Consider the following 19,804-nt stretch of genomic DNA (forward strand, 5'->3'; position numbering starts at 1 on the left):
CCTCCCACAGGACAGCGCTTTGTCCCGTTTCTCAGCACCTGACACAGGTCTGACGCAGAGTGAGCATGTAGCAAATATTTGCCCGAGCAATAAATGAACATAAGAACTTGATGACCACAATTCCTGTTTTCCTGTTGGTGTGGGTGGAAGGCGAGTGGGGAGGGTCTGCTCAGTTTGGCCCAGCCCCTAGGCTTCTAAGAAATGACTGCCTTCCATGCACGGGTCAGCCAAAGGAAGATCCTTGGATTCCCTCACCCCCAGTTCAGAAAACACAGGGCACTGAGGAACAGACCACACTGGTTCAAGTTCAGGGCCCAGAGTAAGCCTTATGCTGAGGCTCTAGCCCCACTATAGACACAGACAGAGTAAAAATCCCCATCCGTGCTACTTTATTATCATAGATGTCAGGTGCAAACAAATGGTACAAAAGGGCCAATGGGCCCCAGTTCCTCTCCAGGCAGCTCCTGTGAATAAGCAAGAGAACAGGATAAGGAAGAAAAAGGGGAGATGTGAACCGAGCCTGGCTTGCCTGGGTCTGTAACTCAACCACCACAAACAACCCAGCTGCTAATGGCCATTCCTCCAGGGGTCACTGGTTCACCTCAGCTAACCAGGACACTGTCAAGGTTGTAAGCTCCATGAAGGAAGAAATGGTGTCTGTCTTTCTGTTTTCCATGCCTAGCACAGTGCCTGGCAGATAGTAAGTACTCGATTAATAACTAAAGGATGCAAACAGGCCCTCTAAGGAGTCATGATAGCTATAATAACAGTTATTTCCTTCTTATTTACAAAGGAAACTCAGACTTGGTGGGCTGAGTGATGGGTTCAAGGTCACACAGCTGGTAGGGTGCAGAGCCAGGGTTTGAACCCAAGCAGTCTGGCTCCTGAGCTTGTGCTCCTCATCAATCTGCTCTGCTGCCTTCCATATACTTATTACTCACAGAAACAGCAAACACACACTCACATAAACGACACACATACGCAGCACCCAAAACACTACCACGTTCATAGACAACATACACATATGAAACAATTTATATACATTGCTTGTGGACACACGCACGCACACGCACATGCGCACACATGAATGAATGAATGTTGGGTCGTTTGTCTGCCCGGCCAGCACCCAGAACAGGGATGTGCTCACATAAGGAAGAATGATCTGTGGCTCCAATTGGCCAGCCCAGGTAGCCCAAGTATGCCCAGCCTTCACCTCACCTCTGCATCCCTTTATACAGCCTCTAGTCACTTTGTCTCCATGAAGCTAGGTCCAACGCGGGAAGTGTACTACAGTTGACAAAGTCCCGAGGGAATGTGTTGGACATGAAGATGTTGTTCTTGGACACGGTGGTGATTCCTGTATTGTCGCAGATGATGCGAGGCAAAGAGATCTTGGCCAGGGCCTGCTGCTGCTTCATGCTGAACACGTTCTTGTTCTCCCACCAAAACCTGCATGGGAGCACACATGACGTTGGACCTGAGGCTCTCCTGGAATGGGAGGGCATCACCTGGCCGGAGATGCTCCCTGAATGCAAGAGGACCACAGCAGACACCTATCTACAACACAAGAGAGCTCCAGGCCCTCAGGCAGCCAGGGGCTTTCAAACAAGTGGAGCCCCACTCACGGCACAGAGGAATCCCCAGCTGCCTAGATGCCCCATTCCAGAGGCCTCCAGGGCTCCACTGACGCTAGACAGGAAGCTGGACCCACACTCACTCACAAAGCCTGTGCCCTGATCCAGGCTGAACCCATGGAGGTGGACAGAACCTTGGAAGTGGTTTATAACTTGTCCATCCAGAGAGGGACAGCTTTTTCTAATTTTCTCAAAGGCACAATACAGGCTAGGTAATAACTAGGTATGATAGATGTCAGAAGCATGATGAAGTGACACTAGGAGAAGCAAGGATGACACTGTTCGGTAGTAACTGACAGCGCCATGGTCACACCCTGAAACTCGGGGAAGAAGAGTGTCATTTTCTCGGCTTTCTCTCCTTCACAGCCAGGGGTCCAGGTCCCTCTCTGCTGTACCCCCGACAGGTTCAGAGCACAGTAGTGATGACCTCGAGGCTCCCTGGGACACACTGAAAAGTCACAGGTTCCTTCTAGGCCTTCACTTTACAGGAAGGAGTTGAGGGCCCCGCAGATCCGGGACAGGCGCACAGCCCACAGCCACAGAGCCGGGCTGGGCGGCTCAGCCTGCCTCCTCACCGGTCGCCATCGCGGAGCTGCCTGAACTGGGTCCCAATGAGACAGGCGAGGAGCCGGCCCACACGGGCATTGGGCTCCAAGGGCTCGGCCACGCCGCCCATCCAGATGTCGATGTTGTCGGGTGTACCGTACTGCTCCATCAGCTTCCTTGCCAGGTCCATGTTCTTCAGCACCGTGCTCAGCTCACCCACCGTTTTGGGCTGCGGGAGTCCACAAAAGCCCCTCCAGGCATTGTACCCTGCATGGGGGGAGGGGAGAGGTGGCTGCAGGTGTATCCCGGAATATCCACCTTCCCAAAACACCAAGACCATACACAGAAGCACGTGAGGGAGGGGAGGACACAGAAGGGCTTCTCTCGGGGTTGGGAACCCTTAGGGAATTCCAAACCCTTGGTTCAGGCCAAGGGGACAGCTGGGCTGCTCCAGGACCCTCTCTGTCTTTCCCTTGCCCTCCTACTCTAAGGCAAATCTTAAATTGCCATAACTTCTGTCAGGTCCCAAAGTTCTACATTGCCATAACTCCTGACAAGGGGATATTGCATTGTTCCCCTCTGAAGGTCTCAGACCTGTGAGGGCTGAAGTGTGTCTAGGAGACTCAGCCACACCAGCTGTCCCATAAAGCAGGCACAGGCTTTGGGGTGAGGCTAATGCGGTTTCAAATTTCAGCTCTGCCACTGACTTGGCTGGAGAACCTGGACAGGTTTTGAATCTCTGCAAACTTCAGTTTCCTCATCAGTAAAAAGGCAAGTGATAATACTCTCTTCCTCTCAGGATTCATATAAAATGAAGCAAAAAGAAATAATGATGGAGACAGATTTTCAGACTGTGGGGGCTAGGGGGGCATGTTATTATCATGCTGCAAGTTTAAGGGTTACAGCAATGCAAAGGCAACCAGGAAGAGCTGAAAATGAACCAGGTGGGCCCAGGGAAAGGTGGGTACCTGACCTCAGACTGATTCCTAAGAGCAAGGTGTTGGGGCGTGGGGAAGCCTTGGGCAGCTGGGGCCACTGGAGAGGGCAGGCCCTAAGAGTGGGAGGTGTGGTGGGGGTGGGGAGGAGGACACTGCAGCTCCTCACCTGGGAGCCCGTGGTCCCGGCTGCGCTGCATGTTTAGAGCAGGCAGGTCTAGCCCGATCCTCATGACCTGCTCAAACAACCGCTCCCGGATCTCGTCCACCACGATTTGGTTCTGGCGATTCAGTTTGGCAGGGGTGGCCATGAGGCCCCGGAGGATGGGGTCAATGCCACCTGGGGGCAAGAAGAGCAAAGTTGAGGGAAGGCTCTGGCTCAGTGTCAGAGCTCAGATTGGAGTCAGGGACAAGTTAGAGGTGGGGTCGGGGATATTATAGAAGAGGGCTGGGCACATGCAGCTCCTGGTGTCCAGGTGGCCCCAGTGGGGAAGTCCTCATCAAGGCATCAAGGTCTCAGGGGATTATGCCATTCAGACTTGCAAGGTTGGGGTGCTCCCAGCCCCTGGCCTCCTAAGGTTACTGAAAGTCACAATACACAGGAAGGGGCCAGCTCCTTATGAGCCATCTCCACCCCATTGTTTACGGTTAGATGTAAAAGCAGAGTCAGGTGAACTGAGGCTGGGAAGTCCAACCGGATCCCCAAAGATGGAAAAAGGATTTCTCCTGCCCTAGCTCCCTGTGGCCAAGCCCGCCCTTACCCCACCCTCAGCTGCCAGCCCACTCTCTCCTGGCCTAGGTCCTGCTCACCTTCCAGCACTACCCTCCAGGTGGCAAAAAAGGCCTTGCTGAGTGGAATGTGGGGTTTGGACCTCATGGGCTTGTACTGATTGTCCAGGCGGAACGTGAAGGGTTGGATGAGGGTGTGGCCGTAGCGAAAGGCGTTGGTGAAGACGTTGGAGATGCGAGGATCCACTGACTCATTGTAGCAGCAGTACTTGGGCAGGTACTTCCTCATGCCCTCTGGCCCCAGCACCAGGGGCAGGTAGTCCCGGTAAGTGATGATCTAAAGAAAAGTCACTCTTAGTGGCCTCTCCACTGTCTCCACCTGCTGCTGGCTTGGGGGATTCCTCCCATCTGTCTAGGGTCAGGGAACAGCCTCCTAAAGCACTGGATCTGGGTCTAACAGAGTGGCACTGAGTGGCATAAACAGAGCTTACATGACCTTGCCTGCTATGTGAACTTGAGTCAGTTATTAACCTCTCTGAGCCCTAGTTCTTCAAATGTAAATTAAGGGTAATTATGCCAGAGTATTAAATTAGTCATGGTGATAGCTCCCTTGACTTTGAGTTATTAATGCCCCATTTCTCCTACTAACTTATAAGCTCCTTGAGGACAATGGTTCTATTTCCTTTCTCTTGGAATTATTAGGAGCCCAGCAAGTAGGCTTCTAGTAGGGTTCAATATATGACTATAGAAGGAGAGGAGGTAAGAAGGAGAAAGGCCACCCTAGATGATTTTCCCCAGTGAAAACAGGAGATATAGAACAGTCTCGCTCTAGAATCTAGGCTCTGGAGTTTCCCATGAGGCTTAAACGAATCTCACTTAAGTTCTTAGGGCAACTCAAAAACGCCTGCAACCCTCCCTCCCTCCTGAGTCCATGAGTATTAAAAGGGTGGGCACGTGTTTGTGTGTGTGTGCGCACTAGTGTTTATGTCTTCGGGGGAGGAAGGGGGAGCTGGAGCATCAAAGGTTGGGAAGGAGAACCAGGAACACTGCTCAGGTATAAATGAGGAAAAGGAGATTAGGTGAGCTACGATAGAGCCAGAAGAAGAGGTGAGTGGGTAAAGGAGCCGAGAGTGACAATGAGATGAAGGAAAGAAGAGGCATTTCCTGAACAGCTACTAGGCACCAGGTACTTTAGATTTAGCCATTTAACCCTCTCGATTTCATTCCCAATGGACAAGAAAAAAGAAAGGAGAGCAAGCCTGTTAAGAAAGGGATGGAAGGCAAGTAACCCTTGTCAGGCACTTAGTATCTGCCAGGCATCTTCATATATCTTAAATCTTTATAGTATCATGGATGAAGAAACTGAGCCTCATGAGGGTTAACTTGCCCAAGGTCATGCAGCCAGGATGTGGAGGGGCACGTTTGGATTCAAAGTCTGCCCAACTCATGGCATCACTGATGCTCAGGATTGCCTACCTGGACCATGGCTCCCACGATTTTCCGGGCTTCCTGGTAGAGCCTCTCTCCGTTCCACTGGGGGTTCAAGCGCTTGAGCTGCGTGGCCAGCCGGTTGTGCTCCCTCAGTAAGAGTGTGTGCATGGAGGTGAGCCCAGGCATCTCACTTGAGCGGGTGTCCCCTTGGGGAAGCAAAAGCTACCATCATTCCTAAGATCTCCATCCCAGAAAGGACTTGCTCCACTGAAACTCCAGCCAAAGACTGAAATGCCTCCTATTCAGCCCTCCTTTCCTATCATCTTTCCACACCATGTTCAGTTTCTACCTCCCCTGCCTCAATGCCCTGGTCCACCAAATAGCTTCTGTTTAGCTGGTTGGAGATGTTCATTTGATAGGCATCAAATCTGACCCATGTCTTGCCACCATCCAATACCTGAGACTGGGAGCTCCTTGAGAGCAAGGCTTGCTGTCTTTTGCCTTTTTGTATCTGACCCTCTCACCCAACACACACATAGACATATGGAGTTTAACACAGTGCTTGGTACATAGTGGGAGATCTATGAACACTGCTCCATTGACCTATTCTCTTGATTCAGGGAAGGCCAAATTGGCACTCCCCACTTCCCCGCCCACGTCAAACACAGCTAATGAACACAGCACTCTCTCCTGCTAAAATTGGATGCAACTCCAGAATCTTTCTCAACACAGGACTCTGGAAAGCCGCTTGAGACTGATCAGAGTTGCCATCCTCACCCTTACTACAGCCTGCTCAGGGAAGGAGGCTAGGGCGCAGGGTGTTTGAAGTCCATACCTGAGACTATTCAAAAGAGCTCAGTTAGACCCCTGATCCTTCCAGTCCTTCTCCAAACCTCCTCTGGGAGGGCCTGAGAGCCACTTCAGCAAGACAGCAGGCTCAGTCCTCACCAGCTCTAGCGTCCGGTGGGAAGGAAATTCTGAGAGAGCGCCTTTTCCATCCCATGAGCTGCCAGAGGCCGTGATGATCCAGGCCTGGGACATGTAGCTTGCCAACACCAGGCCGGAGGCAGCTATGACTGGCTGAGGAGTGCTGCCCTCACTAGCCCGGGAAAGTCCACACTGGTGCTGACCTTGATTCTCCTCCCCAGGGCTCAGCCCCCAGAAGCCACCCAGAGAAGAGGTTGGGAGGTCAGAGGGAGGTCAGGCCCACTGTTGGGTTTACCTTAAAACACACTGGCAAATTTTTGGGCCCAGGCCCCCTCACTGCCCCAGTGGTCTCCCCAGGGCTGCCAGCTATTTAAATTTAAAATCCCACCCTTTCTTATTACAAGGAATCAGGGTGGGCAGGAGCAGCACTGTCCAATAGAACTTTCTGGACTGAAAATGTTCCATATCTGCGCTGCCCCATATGGGAGTCACTAGTCTGTGAGGCTCCTGTCCGTGAAATGTGGCTAGTGCAGTGGAGAAACTGAATTATTAATGTAAGTTAATTTAAATTAACTTAAATTTAAATGAAAACGGCTACATGTGGCCAGTGGCTACTGTATTGAACAATGTGGTTCTAAAGGACGAGGGTGCCAGGCTGCTCTCTGTCCCTTTAGTTCCCTGCCCCTGGGGGACTAAATTCTCCTCTCTGTCAAAGTCCAGGGGGAAAGAGGGAGACAGAGAAGGGGATGGACAGAGGCTCCTCAACCAGTCCTGAGTCTTCTTCCTAGGTTTGGGTTTTGTTTTTGTTGCTTCCCCCACCCCACCCCCCAACCACCCCATTTCTGGCTCCATCCAACTTGTCCCCAAAGCAACTGAATTAACATCATAAAGTTGGTGAGGACAGAGACTCTAAATGCAAACCCACTAGCTGCTTACAAATAGGCTTGCTGTGGCTCCAGCAGGGGGCGCCCTGTGCCACCCCAGGTGTCCACCCAAGTCTGACCTGCCAGGAAGCAGGGGATGCGCACGGAGCGGTTGGTGAGGAGGCAGGGGTCGTCGTGCAGGTTGTCGAAGGGCAGCAGGGCCCGGCCGTTGTCCTTGTAGCGGGGGTTGACGGCCAACAGGCCAAGCTGGTTGGTCCTGTTGCGCAGCTTCATGGCCACGGGGTCCTCGCTGCCGTACACCATGCTGGCATCCACGAAGGAGGTGAGCGCATTGATCTGGTTTCGGATGGTGATGTTGCTCTCCGTGCAGGCAGGGCAGGAGCGGAAGAAGGGGATGCAGTCCTGTTGGTTCTTGATGCGGGGGTCATTGGGTGGGATCTGCGGCACAGAGAGAGACCGAGCTCGCTCACCAAGGGCAGGAACATAGGGCAGGAGTGACTCTCCCCTGGCTATACTCCTGAAGGCCTTGATCCCACTCGGAAGCAGCCTAGAGTCCAGGACCGAAGAGGGAGACTGACACACCAAAACAGGAGTCCCTCAGGACTTCTGGCCTCCTCAGCCTACAGGCAGGTCTCTCAAGGCCCACAAAGGATCACTGCCTCAGCTTCCCCCAGCAGAGCGCCTCTGAGCTCCAGGGGCGATAACTAGAATGCTGGTCTGGGGAATGTGGGGTCCCTTGGAGGTGAACCTGCTAGTCCTCTGACCCTCCCCCTAAACCTCCCATCTCTCATTACTTTTCTCCTCTGTGTCTACTCCTCTCTCTCTGTTCTTTGTAAGTAATGTCTGCAATCACTTGGCCTTGCTTCCTTCTCCTTTCCTGTTCCCATCTTGCTCTCCTCCCTGTCCCTTTCCTGTCTCTCACTCTAGTCCCTGCCTTTTTCTCTGATGCTCCATTTTTCCCCCCTCTCCCTGTTCCACATGTGCCTACCATCCAGTTCCCCCTCAGCCTTGCTCCAGCCCCACGACCTAGGCTCTGTGTAACGTGAGATATGGGGAAGGAGCCCCTTTGTGGAGTGGAAAGAGAATTGAGCTTTTTTTTTTTTACATAATTATTTACGGTATTGTAACTCCATGAGAGCGGGGGCTGTGACCGAATTATTTACTGAGGTGTTGACATAATAGGTGCTCAGTAAACACTGTCCTAATTAAGACCCTCTTTGCTTTTCACCTAAGCCGGGATGTCTTTAACTTCAGTAGCTGGGGGACAGAGGGAAGGTCCTCAACCTGGGGTGGGGGTGGGGCCAGCCTTACTCAGGAGCTGGAGAAGGAAACTTGGGCACAGTGGGCGGTGGCCACCTCCAGGAATGATGCCCACTCTCCCCACCGAGCAGGCCGTGGCTAGGAGGGAGAAGGGAGCACCTTGAGTGGGAAGCAGGGCGGCTGCTGCAGGCAGCTGATCTCACAGTTGAGGCCACTGACAAAGGCGGCCCGGGCTGCTGGCTCTGGGGTAAAGTCAAGGTCGTGGTCAATCAGCTGGCCCCACTGCATGAACAGGAGTGAGCGCTCCTTATCCGGGGTCAGCTGCTCCGTGGGGAAGCGCACGATGGCATTGGAGACCGCTCGAGCCTGCGGGACACAGAGCATCAGGGGCTGCCTGGGGCCACGCCACATCGGCCTGGCCTCACTCCCTCTGAGGGCCAGTGCTCACCAAGGGCACCCGGAAGCCGTTGCGCTTGACCGCAGGCGTCCAGCCGTAGGGCAGTGAGAAGCCATCCTCATATTCGGCTGGCAGCCAGCGCACAAAGGCGCGGTTGGAGGCCCCCAGGGTGGGCCTGCGTCTGCAGAGCGAGGACAAGGAGCCGTCATGCGGTGGTGCCGAAGGCCTGCTGGGGGCCAGGATGCCATCCTGAGCTGCCCGCATCCCACGGGGCCATCCCCCACTGGCCACACCTGTTGTTGCACTGCCCAGTGATGGTGCGGTACTTGTCGTTCTCCGGGCACGTCACCCCCACATCCTGGTAGGCACAGCCGCTTGATTTTGAGAGCAGATTCAGCTGGGCAGGTGTCAGCACATCTGTGGGCCAGGGAGGAAGAGGAATGTGGGAGCTGAAACCCTCCACTTCCTATCTTAGGCTGGGGAGCCTTGGTTGATGGGGGGCATAGAAGGTGGCACAATGTCCCTGAGACTCCCTGGAAGAAGTTGAGGGGGAGGGCCACTGGGAAGTGGTGGGGTCCCTTGGAGGGGTCCCTTGGAGGGGTAGGTCCTTCCCCACTAGTGACATTGAAGGGCCCTGACAACAAGGGCCTCAGCTTCCCCTCCAGCAGGTTTAGGGCCACATGCAAATAGTCAGCAGCCCTCACAGCTGTCCTGGTGGCTGCCACTGGCTGCTTGAAGTAGGACAGGAGTTCCATGGGGCTGGCTGAGCCACTGCGAAGCCGCTGCTTGATGCTGCTTGGAGAAGGGAGGAGTGAGGACCAGAGAAAGTGTGCAGAGTCACCTAGCAGAGCCCCAGCCCAGAGATGGACATGCAGGACAGTGTAGATAGACTCCAGACAGAGGCAAGGCCATGGGAGGGACGGTTTGGAAGATGTTCTTACACCCAAAGACACAAAGACTGACAGACAGAGGCCTCACACACCCACAAATTCCCCATGCCTGTTTCTTTTCCGAAAGGCCTGGGCAGCCTTGCCCAGAGCTGAGTAGTGCCCGGCACGTCACCTTTCCCGCCGCTCCTTGTAGGCTTTGTCCACTAGCCGCTTGGCCTCCTCCATGCAGGTCAGCACCACCGAGGTCTCTATCACCCCCTGGACAGCTGCCCAGAATAGGGATCACAAAGTCAGGAATGTGCCCAAAGCCCACCATGAGAGCCCAGAGCCAGGGTGGCCTGCTCCGAGAAAGGGATCCTTGGAACTCAGAACCACCCCGAACACACCACCTTTCCCTTCCTTCAGAACTGTTACCTGGAGCAGCACCCTCAGATGGCCAGGGCATGGCCAAAATGGCCAGGACTCCTGCTAGGACCAGGAGCAGCTTCATCTCTGCAACAAGACCCCAAGCCCAGTAAGTGTGCAAAGCCCACAGTGCACCTGGGAGAAGAGAGCCCCACCATTCCTCTCCTCCCGGGACCCTCACTTGCACCTTCATGCCCCAGTCCCACCTCAATGGCCCTGCCTACAGATGGAGTCCAGACCTCTTTGAAGGAGAGGTTCACAATGTCCCTCCTTGGCTAGCTTCAGTCACTCAACCCCCTAAGAACCTCAGTTTATAAGCTCACCTAGCAATGGCAACACCTCTCAGCTGAATCTAGGCTTTTATGTCTTCCAAGCTGGGGGAGGGGCGGGGCAGATGAGCCCCGCCCCTGGAGACTGAACTCTCTCTCTCCTTCCCCACTAGGATCGGGGTGCACAGAGAGAGGGGCAGGAAAGGGGGGACTGGAACTGTCCCCAGCCTTTGAACTTAATACCCCCACCCCAGGGTTTCTCTCCCCATTGTATACCCAGATCAGTGCTGTCCCAAAGGAGTACAGACAACTAACCCCTCTCCAAAATTCTGGTTAAACCGAGTATCCAGGGTTCCTTTGAAAAGGACAAAAGTCAGAAACCAACAGCTTAAGCAATTATGGGAAATAGAGTGACCCCGGAGGAAGAGAGAAAGTAAAGGGGAGACCCAGAGTGACGATGATCCGATCAGCCTCAGGGGCATGTCCCCCACCCCAGGCAGTAACCTGGCTCCTGCGGCGAACCCTGGTGGGCAGCCCCCATTCTTGGTGAGGGCTAAAGGGACAGGAAATCTGTCTAGAGACCGTTGGGTTTCACAGGAAAGAGGATCCTGAGGGCTATGGGCTCAGGACCAAGGTAACTTCCTCCATCCCTCTCTTCCTCCCCTTTCTTCTTGGCTTTTGGTAGGGGGCCATTTTCAACACCCCCACCATCTGCTCCCAGATTTCAGGAACCAGGAGAGAGCAGAGCTCATTGTGGTTAGTGGTCAGTTGGGTGATGCAGCCCAAGGCCTCTCTAAGACAAGATCAGTGCAGTTAGGAGGACTGGGGTTCAACTTTAGGCTCATTCTTAAGTAGAATAGGGGGAGGTTTCTACCTTGAAGAAAGCTGGCAAGGGGGCTGCCATTCTCAAGCAGGAAAAGTACCCTACGGCCGATGACCGTGTTTGTCCACCTCCCTGGGATCTCATCAGGCTCAGCACGTGCCAATTACAGTTCCCATGTCCTCTTTGGTCTAGCCACACCTCTGACTCCAGCCACCTTTCTGCCCTCACCCTTGTCTTCTATGCCCAGACCACATCTTCTCAGTCAGGGAACAGGGGACAGCAACACCCATGGAGCACCCTTCCAGTGGACCCAGAGATCCTGTCACGCGGGATCTCCGCTCCTGGGAAGCGGAGCCCAGGAGTCCACGAGAGAGGGGCCATCGCTCCAGACTTGCTCTGCCAGTGACTGGCTAGGTGTGAACTTGAACGAGTGGCTTTTTGTGAATCCGCTTCTAGAATTTTATAGGCTTTTGAAAATAATTTTTTAATCCTGTAAGTAATGTATTTCCATTCACGAAAAGTTAGAGAACACAAGCGAAAACAAAAATAAATCAAAATTACTTATAATCAAGTGAGGTTATGGGTAATTGTTTTTCCTTTCCATGTTTGTCATTGTTTTTCACTAAAAAAGAAACAGAAAGGAAAATAATTTCCCATGATCCCACCATTCACCAATAACCTCATTTAGTAATTTGATATCCTATGTATGGATATGAAATGTATTTTAAACAGTAATAAGAACATACTTTAGATATTGTTTGACAACATACTTTCGGTACTTAATAATTTAGCCTGGAGATCTATGTCGATATAGATTTACTTCATTTCGATGTCTGAATAATATTTTGTAAGAAGTACTATTATTTATTCATTAATCCTCTCTTGTTAGATACTTGGGTTGTTTCCTATTTTCACTATTATAAGTCCTAGGATAAACATCCATAGAGTTAAATGTCCAGTCACATCTTTAATTATATATCCTTAGGCAAGAAGTCTTAGAAATAAAATTGCTGCATATTTGAGTTTCCACATTTTTGAGGCTTTTTATAAAAAAAAAAAAACTGTCAAATGCACCTCACAGCCATTAGCCATGCATGGGAGCACCTGAACCCCATCAGCCTCATCAACTCTGACAATTAGTGTCCTTTAACTCTTTTAGGGGAATCATCAAGACTCAAGAGGGAAAAAGCATTTAATGCAAGCCCCTCATAGCACGGATGAGAAAGACAGAGCCCAGCGGAAGAAATTACTTTGCCAAGGGCATCAGAGGGGCACAGTTCAGAGTAATCTAGCTGTCAGGCCTCTTGACTTCTACACCAGCGCTCTACTCAATGGCCTCTGTGTGCTCATTCCTGACCTTTAACTTGGGCATTTATCCAACAAATTGTTTATTGAGCCCTTGCACGTGCCAGGCAAGTACTGAGCTGGCCACTGGGTTTACTCCACTGAGCAAAGTGTAGGGCATCAGAGGCCTGCCTCGCTTTCGCACAATCGGTGATGAGGCAATGAATGTTTGAAAAACTGAAATCTTTTCAAAGATTGTTGTGAAAATGCTCTTCACTTTATACCTACTTGGCGATGGGAGATTTCTCAAGATGTATAATCCCAAACCACCCCGCCTTTGGCTCAGGGCTGGGGCTATGGGCCTGCATTTGTGTGTAGAGACTTGAGATGCTCCGTGACTTTATGATGTTTCCAGTCAATTAATGACCCAACCAGGATCACTACGTGGCTGCCCAGTGTATACCGCCGTTGATGATCCCTCATCTAGGCCTTATTTGTCTGGCCCAGGTGTATTTGAGGCTCAAGGAGAGCACAGGAGAATGCAGAAAGGCAAACCAGTAGCACCTCAAGAGCTTCATAAAAGGCTCTTTAGGAGCACCAAAGAGTGGCACTTGGACCAATTGGAAAGACCTTAGAAGGCTTTCTCGAGGAATTGGTTCTTGAGGCTATCTTGAAGAGTATTTAGAATTTGACCAAGTGGACACGGGGAGGAAGAGCAACTTGGCCCCAAAGAATGACAGAGCAAAGGCCCTGACACGAGTGGGCTTCATTCAGCCTGTTTCACCATGGGGCAAGGTAAGGCAGGCAGAGGCCTGAGACCCAACACTCTGTGACCTACTGGGAAGTGCTTGTCCTGAAGGCTCCAGGGAGCCATAAAGGCTGTGCGTGCATGGTCAGAGTTATACTTTAGAAAGCTGATTCAGGCAGTGGAGTGGAGGGTGGAGCTGCGGGGGAGGGAGGCCCAGTGGCCGAGCACTGGGCAGGAGGCATCATAGTGATTCGTGGGCATCAAGAGGCCTGATTCGCTTTCTTATGATCAGCGATGAGGCAATGAATGTTTGAAAAACTGAAATGTTTTCAAAGATTGATGTGAAAATGCCCTTTGCTTTATACCCACTTGGCAGTAGGAGATTTCTCAAGATGTATCATCCTGAACCACCCTGCCTTTGGCTCACAGGTGGGGCTGTGGGCCTGCATTTGTGTAGAGACTTGAGATGCTCCATGATTATATGATGTTTCCAATCAATTAATGACCTAACCAGGATCACCACATGGCTGCCCAGTGTATACCGCCGTTGATGATCCCTCATCTAGGCCCTATTTGTCTGGCCCAGGTGTATTTGAGCCTCAAAGGGCTTCTCAACATGCAGAGTAACCAGAAGGAGAATACGCCTGCCTGAAGAAATATTCCAAACAAGCCTTGTTCCATAAATTACCCCCTAGTTTCCAATCCTGGGGGGTGTCCTCTGGAGGGCACTGCTGGAACTGCTACATCTCAATACTATAGTTCTCTGAAGATGTCCCCCATCTTCCTCCCCACAAACATCCACACCTCTAGAGTGAAGTCCAACTGCCTGTGGGATAACGGGCCCTCTCTGCTGCTGCTTGCAAAACAGCTTGTTCTTTCTTAATGTTGTTCGGAGAACAATTCAGTTGGGATTACAGCCAGATTTCCTGTGTGTGCGTGTGGTTGGAGAGAAGGAGGCCATGGAAGCTGGGGAGAAGGTGAGAGGCAATGACTCCAGCTGCACCCAGCCCAAAGGCCTTGTTTTCTACATAAAATTTTAAAAATTAATTTTGAATTATACAGGTCATCCCTGGAGACATTTTGAATAAAATTTAAAATATCACAGATCAGGTGGAAGCTCTCTTTAGATGGGGTTATGGCACCACCCCAGTTCCAGTCCTCCTCCTCCACTCCGTAGACATAAACGCTTTGGTCATTTTTGTGATTGTCTTTCCAAACCTTTTACTTTACATCCATTCATATATGTGGGTCTATGGGAAATATTCTTCTCCCTTTATTTTTCGCTAAATGATGCCACATTATGCATATACTGTTTGGCAATATGCTTCCTGTGTTTGGTTTTGTCCATTTTCCTATTGGATTGTCATTTTTTTACTGATTTGTAAAAGCTGTTATATATTGTGGATAAATACTAATCTGTCAGCTGTTATGTATGTTGTTAATATTTTTTTCCAGACTGTCACTTTTCATTTATGTTTTTTGTGGGGTCTTAGTTTTGACGTGGTAAAATTTATCAGCCTTTTCCTCTGTGGGTTTTCTTTTTCAGACTTGTTTAAGAGGATCTCTCCTTTTTCAAAATTATAAACATATTTTCCCATATACTTGTCTTATAGCTTAATACTTTGATTCCATATGTACATTGCTAAACCACCTAGAATTGTTATGTATGAATAGTAAAGGGTAGGGAGCTATCTTCAGTTTTTTTCCATACAGATAACCAGTTGTCCCAGTGCCTCTAACTGAATAATCTGTCATTTCTCCATTGAATGGAGATACTACTTTTATCACTTACCATAAATGTGTGTGTATTTCTAGATTATTGTATTCTACTAATCTACCAGTCTCTTTATCGATTCCTATGTCAATACCTCATCATTACAATTGCCCTAACTTTCTAATATGTTTCGATTTCTGGTAGGATAAATTCTCCTTCCTCATTCATCTTTTTCAAAAGAATCTTCAATATTCTAACACATTTTTCTTATGAATTTTTGAATATCTAGTTCCATGAGAAATCCTACTGACACTTTTATTGATATTGTATTCAATTTATGCATAAATTTGGTGACATTTGACATCTTTATGATAATAAGTCTTCCCATCTATTCAACATATATTTGCTGGGCACCCATGTGCCAGCTCTGTTTGGGATACTGGGGATACAGCAATTAACAAATTACTTGCTCTCGTAGAGTTTACTTTCTTGAGTATATCGTCTTACTTATATAAGTCTACTTTTATATTCTTCACTGAAATGTTATTGTTTTACCTTCATGTTCGTGTGTTTCTAAGTACTTCCTTATTGAGAAACATATAAACTTGGTCATTAACTTTCTCCACGGAACTTGTAAACTCTATAAGTATTTTCTTTCCTTTAAAAGCATTCAAGGTAAGTGTTTTTAAAGATAAAAAATTTTTTAGTATGCTTCTTTTAGTTCTCTTTAGCAAGTAGATTCATAGACCTGAAAAGCACTGGACATTTTTAACCCACTGTTCCAGAAAGGTCTCACTCTCTATTTAATGAATAAGACAAAAGATTTTTAAGAGGAAATATTTAAGCTTTTGTTAGTTTCAAATAATAGTTTGAAAATTTGTGTAGGGTAGTATTGTAAAGGTAAAGACAAGTTAAATTACATGATTGTACAAGTGTTTAATGGTTATTCAGTTAACCCTCCCCCTTATACCTGTGGCTACTGGTAGAGGGTTCATGAGACAAAGTTCTACAAAAAACACTAAAAGTAACAAGTGCTAAACTCAAAGAACTCGACAGCATCTTTACCCATCAGATTAGTTAATATTTAAAGAGACTGATAAAGCCAGCGCCAGTCAGCATGTGAAAAAAATGAATGTAAATTGGCCCTGCACCACGGGATGGCGATTTGGCAATGTCCGTCAAAATCCAAATGTACATGTGCTCTGACTCAGCAGTTCTACTTTCAGGAAGAAATTATCCTTCAGATGCATTCTTAGGAAAGCATAAAGCTATCTGCACCAGGGTGTTTATTTCAACCTCATTTGCAACAACCGATAGACCAGAAACAAGCCAAATGTCCATCGATAAATTTTTGCCACATTGTGGTACATCTACATGACTGTGTTTTATGCTGCCTTTAGAACTAATGAGGGAGGTCTATATGTAACAATATAAAAAAGATACGCTGCCAAAATAAAAGAACTAGTTACAAAACATATGCAGCATGATGCAATTCATGCAAAACACATAGACACACATACATGCTACACACATGCACACACATAATTAAATGTACATAGAAAATTCTGGAAGCAGGCACAGAAGCCTATTAACAGTGGTTACCTTTGGAGAATGGAACTAAAAGGGCTGAGGAGGAGGAAACTTCTGCTATAAAACCCATGCCCCTCTTTTGATAGTTTTACAAGGACAATATAATAATTTTATCACAAAACAACTAGTACTCTCTCCCTTCACCTCAATCCCCCAAAGTAGCAAACTTTGATTTGTTTTGCATAATTGGTGGTTTAGGGTTGCTTTTACTTCAGTTTCAAACACTACCAAAGATTGAAAGGATAGATAGCATTGGCATACATGGCGTTTTAGAGCAAGCGTTTCCTCTGTGGGACGCTTCGGTTCTATGACTGATAATTTGGTTAAGGATAGAATTCGAATTCAAATTTCTTTCTCTTCAGCACTTGGGAAGATATTCTATTATCTTATACATTTAGTATTGCAGTTAAGTTCTCTGTTACAAGTAGACTTCCAGTTCTTGAAATATGGATATTAACCTGTTTCAGACAAAGCAGTATTAACATGGGTTGCAGGATCCATCAGCCAAACCTGCCTGTAGAGATATCACACAAGTGAGGCACAGAAGTGAAATTGTTGGAGAGCAGAAAATTAAAAGGACTGTGTGAGCAACCCTCAGGGAGACAGAAGAAGCCTGGGACCTTGAGAGGGGAAAATGGACTAGAGGGGAGGAGAGCAGGACCAGGTGTCTCCAGCAGGGGATGGGCTAGGCAGAGCTTTCCAGCTGTGCCCTCTTCTATGCACCAAGTTGCCCTCATCAGATCAGTGCCTGTCCTGTAGCAACTGCAAGGCAGGAAAAGCGCCCCTCAAGGCCAGCAGATGTTTGCAGGAGGGGAATTACACAGCGGTGCTGGACCCTGGCCAGGTTAGGGAGTGGAAGCAGCAGGTCCTGTCCTCTGCCCTGAGGACCAGAGTATTAGGACCTAAGGAGAAGTTCTTGCTTTGATAGAGGTACTTGGAGATTCCCTAATCAGTAAGGTGTCAAGATTGAGGGGAGGGAGGAAACAGAGAAGGGATGAGCCAAGGTTGTAACCTGAGTATCTCTATGATATGAGCCCCCTGCCTCCCACCATCCCCACCACCTCCTTATCTTTGCCCTGTGCACACGCCTCAAACTCAACAAGGGCACATGCTGAGGAATAGGCTTTCATCCGCCTCCCAGGTCATGGCCAAGTGGAATTTATCCTAAGAAAGAAAGGTGGGTTTAACACTCAAAAATCAATCAATGCACCTAGAAGACTGGGTGCTGTAGGCGTGTAAAAAAAAAAAAAAAATCAATGAAATTTGCCGTAACTAAGAAAGAAAAACCACATGATCTCTCATTGGATGCAGAAAGCTCATTTGACAAAATCCAACATCCATTACTGATTATCTAAAAAAAGAAAAAAGAGAAAAAAAAACCTCTCTGCAAACTAGGAATAGAACTTTCTCAAACCTAATAAAGGGTATCTACAATAAAGGGTATCTACAGAAACAAAACAAAGCAAACCCCCCAACATCTCACTAATATCATACTGAATGGTGAGAGACTGGATGCTTTCTCCCTAAGAGCAGGAAGCAAGTGTGTCCACTCCTGTTATTTTTATTTCGCAATGCAGTGAGGCAAGAAAAAGAAATTAAAGTCATCAAAATTTGAAAGGAAGATTTAAAACTGTCTTTGTTTACACACAATATGATCACACAAATAGAAAATTTAAAGAATCTACAACAAGCTACTAGAACTTATAAGTGAGTTTGGTAAGGTTGCAGTCTATGAGACCAAAAAAATCAGCTGTATTTCTGTATACTGACAACAAAGATTTAGAAACTAAAATTTAAAAAACAATACCATTTATAATAGCTTCAAAAATATTAAATAATTAGGGATAAATCTCACAAAAGATGTGCAGGATGCTACTGAACACTACAAAACATTACTAAGAGAAATTAAAGACCTAACTTAATGGAGAGATATACTTTATTCACAGGTCAGAAGATTCGACGTTGCTTAAATGTCAATTTTTCCCAAATTGATTTGTTTGTTGAATCTTAATTGTGTCCTTGTCTTAGTCATCTAGAGTCCCTATAAGACAGCTGGGTGGGTGCTCCTGCTGACTTGGAGAGTTTCTGTGAGAGAGGGAGGGGGACGCAACGTGCTGCACTTTGGTGGCTCCTCACCTGGGCAGTGATGCTTCTTGCTTCTGCCAGCTGTCGCTGGCCACCTAAAGTGCCGCCTGGTCTCTGATCCAAGCTGCCACCTCCACTGTTTTGATCTAAAGGCGGACATCCTCGCCTTTGCCCCTCGGTCCACTGACTATGCCGCAGTCAATGGACCTGGTTGCTCTTCACATGGAACTCCAGTTAATCACTGTCAGGAGCCCCCGGGGTCTCTTCTGCTCTGTCTGTGCCATCTCTAGGCCTGGAGCAATGTGCAGAATTCTCCCACGGCCACCCTGCTTGGGGAGTTCTGAGTATGATCTTCCAGCTGTTTGTCTTTTCTGGAATCTTCCCATTTCTAGTCTACCAAGATTTCCCCTCCTCCCCACTTCTTGCTTTCAGGGGGAACTACACATGGTATTTGTTTGCTTGGTTGATTGGTTTTTCTTATATCTATTCTTTCCATGAATTTGGTACTGGAGAAGCAAGACTGCAGGACATGCCTTCTCTCCTCCTGTTTCTCCCGTCCCCCTGTCCAGGTCTCTTTCTCCCTCTAGGACCCTGCCCCAACTCCAAACAAACACCTGCCCCAACTCCAAACACCTGGCCCAACTCCCAACACCTGGCCCAACTCCCAACACCTGGCCCAACCCCAAACACCTGGTCCTGCGACAAGGGACTCACAAAGCTGCCAAATCTTCTTCTTCAAAGAAACTCAAGAGTTGCTTGGTCTTCTTGCCATTCATTAGTTTTGCCACCATAACCCTGGAATGTGACCTCTGGGTTCTCAAGTCCAGAGCCCAGTATGACCTGCCCCTCGAGTCCCAGGTCCCAGGTAGAGACAAGCAGGGGTTTTGTGAAAATAGACTTTATTATAATAAAATGTCTTTTTAAACAAATGCCCCCACCATTCCTCACCCCTAGAGAACAAGGTGGGGGTGGGAGTTCAGTCAGACGATCTCCCACCCCAGCGAAGGAAGCATGCAGACACTCACCCAGCAGGAGGGTGGAGATGGGTGGTTAGGGGAAGGGTGGGGAGCCCCTACCCCATTCTAAACTGAGAATGTATGAAAATAGCTGCATAAATCTGTCCTTTTCCCCAGCCCCAGACTCCAACAAGGGCCAGAGGAAAACGATGCAAAAGAGAAATTGAATCCGATGAGCAAAATAAGGCAAACCCAACTCCTGCTCTCTGCCCGCTGGCCCCCTGGGTCTTTGGGGTT

At 48.7% G+C, this 19,804-nt stretch overlaps 1 protein-coding gene across 1 annotated transcript; it reads right to left on the reverse strand.

Annotated features, from left to right (window-relative positions):
* Nucleotides 1-331: 331 nt before the first annotated feature.
* MPO (myeloperoxidase) lies at nt 332-10,242 on the reverse strand. Its single transcript, XM_025041719.1, has 13 exons — nt 10,048-10,242; nt 9,806-9,899; nt 9,360-9,535; nt 9,037-9,160; nt 8,795-8,924; nt 8,506-8,712; nt 7,206-7,524; nt 5,321-5,481; nt 3,926-4,181; nt 3,285-3,455; nt 2,210-2,447; nt 1,219-1,449; nt 332-464 (listed from the first exon to the last, which is right to left on the reverse strand). The coding sequence occupies exons 1-12, from the start codon at nt 10,229-10,231 to the stop codon at nt 1,242-1,244; spliced, it is 2,268 nt and encodes a 755-aa protein (XP_024897487.1). The 5' UTR covers nt 10,232-10,242; the 3' UTR covers nt 332-464; nt 1,219-1,241.
* Nucleotides 10,243-19,804: the final 9,562 nt, after the last annotated feature.

This window comes from Pteropus alecto, unplaced genomic scaffold (genome assembly GCF_000325575.1).
Source record: "Pteropus alecto unplaced genomic scaffold, ASM32557v1 scaffold98, whole genome shotgun sequence".
Classification (NCBI taxonomy): Eukaryota; Metazoa; Chordata; class Mammalia; order Chiroptera; family Pteropodidae; genus Pteropus; species Pteropus alecto.